This window comes from Sinocyclocheilus rhinocerous, unplaced genomic scaffold (assembly GCF_001515625.1).
Source record: "Sinocyclocheilus rhinocerous isolate Xijiao unplaced genomic scaffold, SAMN03320098_v1.1 scaffold942, whole genome shotgun sequence".
NCBI classification, from domain to species: Eukaryota; Metazoa; Chordata; class Actinopteri; order Cypriniformes; family Cyprinidae; genus Sinocyclocheilus; species Sinocyclocheilus rhinocerous.
Genome location: NW_015627890.1, coordinates 34986 through 37636, shown reverse-complemented (window position 1 = coordinate 37636; position 2651 = coordinate 34986). Strand labels below are relative to the sequence as shown.

The following is a 2651-nucleotide window of genomic DNA, read 5'->3' as shown; positions in this document are numbered from 1 at the left end:
GGAATGTTACTTTTCATGTTATGTTTCAGAAAAACAGTTACATGCACAATGTATAAATACTGTTTTTGTGCTAACTTTTTGAGAACACTATTACAGTTTTTTACAATTGCTTACACACTAAAATTAAACTTTTCCAACAATTAGCAAAACCTTACACTCAAGGAGCAAAACACAAGGCTAGATTTGCACAACTGTAAGCACATTGTCAGCTTCACACTATTTGCAAAACATTACACACAGTGATTTGCAAAACACTAAACACACTTGTATACATCAGACACAGAAGTATATCATGATGTCACTTCCTTGCAATTCCAAAGCACTGACTGTCAAATTACCACACCTATGAGCCAATCTGTTAAACACAGCCATCAGGTGCACAAACACATGATTGCTAAATTGTAGACACACCAATCAGGTTTAAGCACTATAAAAATGCAGCAGGTAGGTTCACCTGCCTTCAACCAAAATGGAAGGAGTCAGAAGAAGAGTGAGGGTGAGAGGAGGAGTACACAGAGGAGGAGAAGGAGGCAGAGGCAGAGGCAGAGGTGAAGCAGGAGGAGAACGTGCACAAAGAAGAAGAGGACCAAACTTATCAAATGACATTCGTGCAACACTAGTGGACCATGTTGTGAACCACGGATTGACGCTGAGGGAGGCTGGACTGAGAGTTCAGCCAAATCTTAGCAGATATACAGTGGCATCTGTCATAAGGACTTTTCGACAGGAAAACAGGTAAAAGAAGATCTGTCTACAGTTACAGTAATCAGCCGCTTATTGTATGCACCATATCAGCACTTGTGATACCCCTTCCTGTGACATTGTACAGTAAGTTACATGTATTATTCTCTACATAGGATTGAGGGTCGGGAACGACAAGGAGGAAGGGGGCCCATATTCACGCAAGAACAAGAGAGAGAGATAATAAACATGGTTTTGGCCAATAATGCTATCAGGCTCAGAGAACTACAAGCAAACATTATCGGTGACCATGCCATTTTCAATAATGTCCATCAGGTCTCTCAGTCAACACTGGCACGCATCCTGAAAAGACATCAGGTTCAAATGAAACAACTTTATCGAGTGCCTTTTGAGCGGAATTCAGAGAGGGTCAAACGGCTGCGGCATGAGTATGTGGAGGTTTGTATTGTTCACTTTAGCACTGTGATGTTGCATACTCCACACATTACTTTTTTACATTGACTGTAATATACTAGACCTATCCTGAACTACACAATGTTGTCTTTCACTGTATTTCAGAGAGTTTTGCAGATGGATGCTGAGGAAATCCTGCATGAATTCATATATATTGATGAGGCAGGGTTCAACCTCACAAAAGCAAGAAGGAGAGGCAGAAATATCATTGGCCACAGGGCTATAATCAATGTCCCAGGGCAACGTGGGGGTAACATCACCCTTTGCGCTGCCATTTCACAGCATGGGGTTCTCCTCCGTCATGCCAAAATGGGCCCTTACAACACACCTCACATTCTCGCATTTTTGGACCGATTGCACCACATCGTCACAGCAGGTAATGAAATGCACCAGATACAATACACTGTCATCTGGGACAATGTGTCATTCCACCGCTCTGCTTTGGTCCAGAACTGGTTTCAACACCATCCACAGTTGACAGTACTATACCTTCCACCATACTCTCCGTTTCTAAACCCTATCGAAGAGTTTTTCTCTGCATGGCGGTGGAAGGTTTACGATCTCCAGCCCCAGGCTCAGGTACCCCTCATTCAGGCCATGGAGGACGCCTGTGACCAAGTCGACGCCGCAGCTGTGCAAGGATGGATTCGACATTCAAGACGGTTCTTCCCGCGTTGTCTTGCTAATGAGGATATTGCTTGTGATGTTGATGAAATTCTCTGGCCAGATCCAGCTAGGCGAAGAGATAATGTATAGTATGTTTACTGTAGTATTTTCTGTACAATATTGTCAGTTTTTTCAGATTATTTTTTATGTTTGTTGTTGTTATTTACTGTAATTGTAACCTGTACTGGATACAGTATTTTACGTTTGTCTGTTGTTTGCTGAGCTAACAGTGTTATGCACACTACTGTAGTAGCATGACAACTGGGACATGTTTTGTTGTGATTCTCCATGTTGACTGATTTGGGTATATGGAGAGAAATCAATGATATTTTCGTCAGTCTGCAGCATTGGTCTTGTGTAGTGTTTGGTGAACTATTGTATAGTTGCACTTTCTCTGTGTACTTCATTTACAGTACTCTAATCACTGAGAATTAGACTTGCTAAAAGTGTTTTAGGTTAGCAACAGCAGTGTGTAACTGGTTCAAAAAGATTAAAGTCATATGAAATGTGTGTGTTTCGTATGGTAACAAAATATTGTTTTTATAAAGTTGTGTATAGTTTTGACAAAAGTGTTCCATTTTGCAAATGATCTGAAGTGTTGTGCTACTTTGGTGTAGGGTTGTGTTAATTGTGTGTAGTGTTTTGACAAACCGGGCCCTGTTTTCAAAATTGTGCTTAAGCAATCATAAAAAACTGTAATTACAGACTGACCTCAAATCTCCCTTTTCTGTCAAAAATACTAGAAAAGGCAGTATCCTCTCAGCTATGTTCCTTCTTAGAGAAAAATGGTATCTGTGAGGATTTCCAGTCAGGATTTAGACCGTATCATA

General features: G+C 40.9%; 1 protein-coding gene across 2 annotated transcripts; it reads left to right on the top strand.

The window, feature by feature from the left end:
* The first annotated feature begins 375 nt into the window (after positions 1-375).
* On the top strand, positions 376-2189 carry LOC107736274 (uncharacterized). 2 transcript variants are annotated; one of them, XM_016547738.1, is made up of 4 exons: positions 376-735; positions 858-1140; positions 1261-1531; positions 1606-2189. In XM_016547738.1, the coding sequence occupies exons 1-4, from the start codon at positions 470-472 to the stop codon at positions 1767-1769; spliced, it is 984 nt and encodes a 327-aa protein (XP_016403224.1). In that variant the 5' UTR covers positions 376-469; the 3' UTR covers positions 1770-2189. The 2 variants fall into 2 exon arrangements, with proteins under 2 accessions (XP_016403224.1, XP_016403219.1); XM_016547733.1 differs by having other exon boundaries at positions 1261-2189.
* The last annotated feature ends 462 nt before the right edge of the window (positions 2190-2651 follow it).

Coding starts and splice junctions, on each gene's coding strand:
- LOC107736274 (XM_016547733.1), top strand. CDS start 470: ATGGAAGGAGTCAGAAGAAGAGTGAGGGTGAGAGGAGGAGTACACAGA. Junction 736..857: donor ACTTTTCGACAGGAAAACAG/GTAAAAGAAGAT, acceptor TTCTCTACATAG/GATTGAGGGTCGGGAACGAC. Junction 1,141..1,260: donor TGCGGCATGAGTATGTGGAG/GTTTGTATTGTT, acceptor ACTGTATTTCAG/AGAGTTTTGCAGATGGATGC.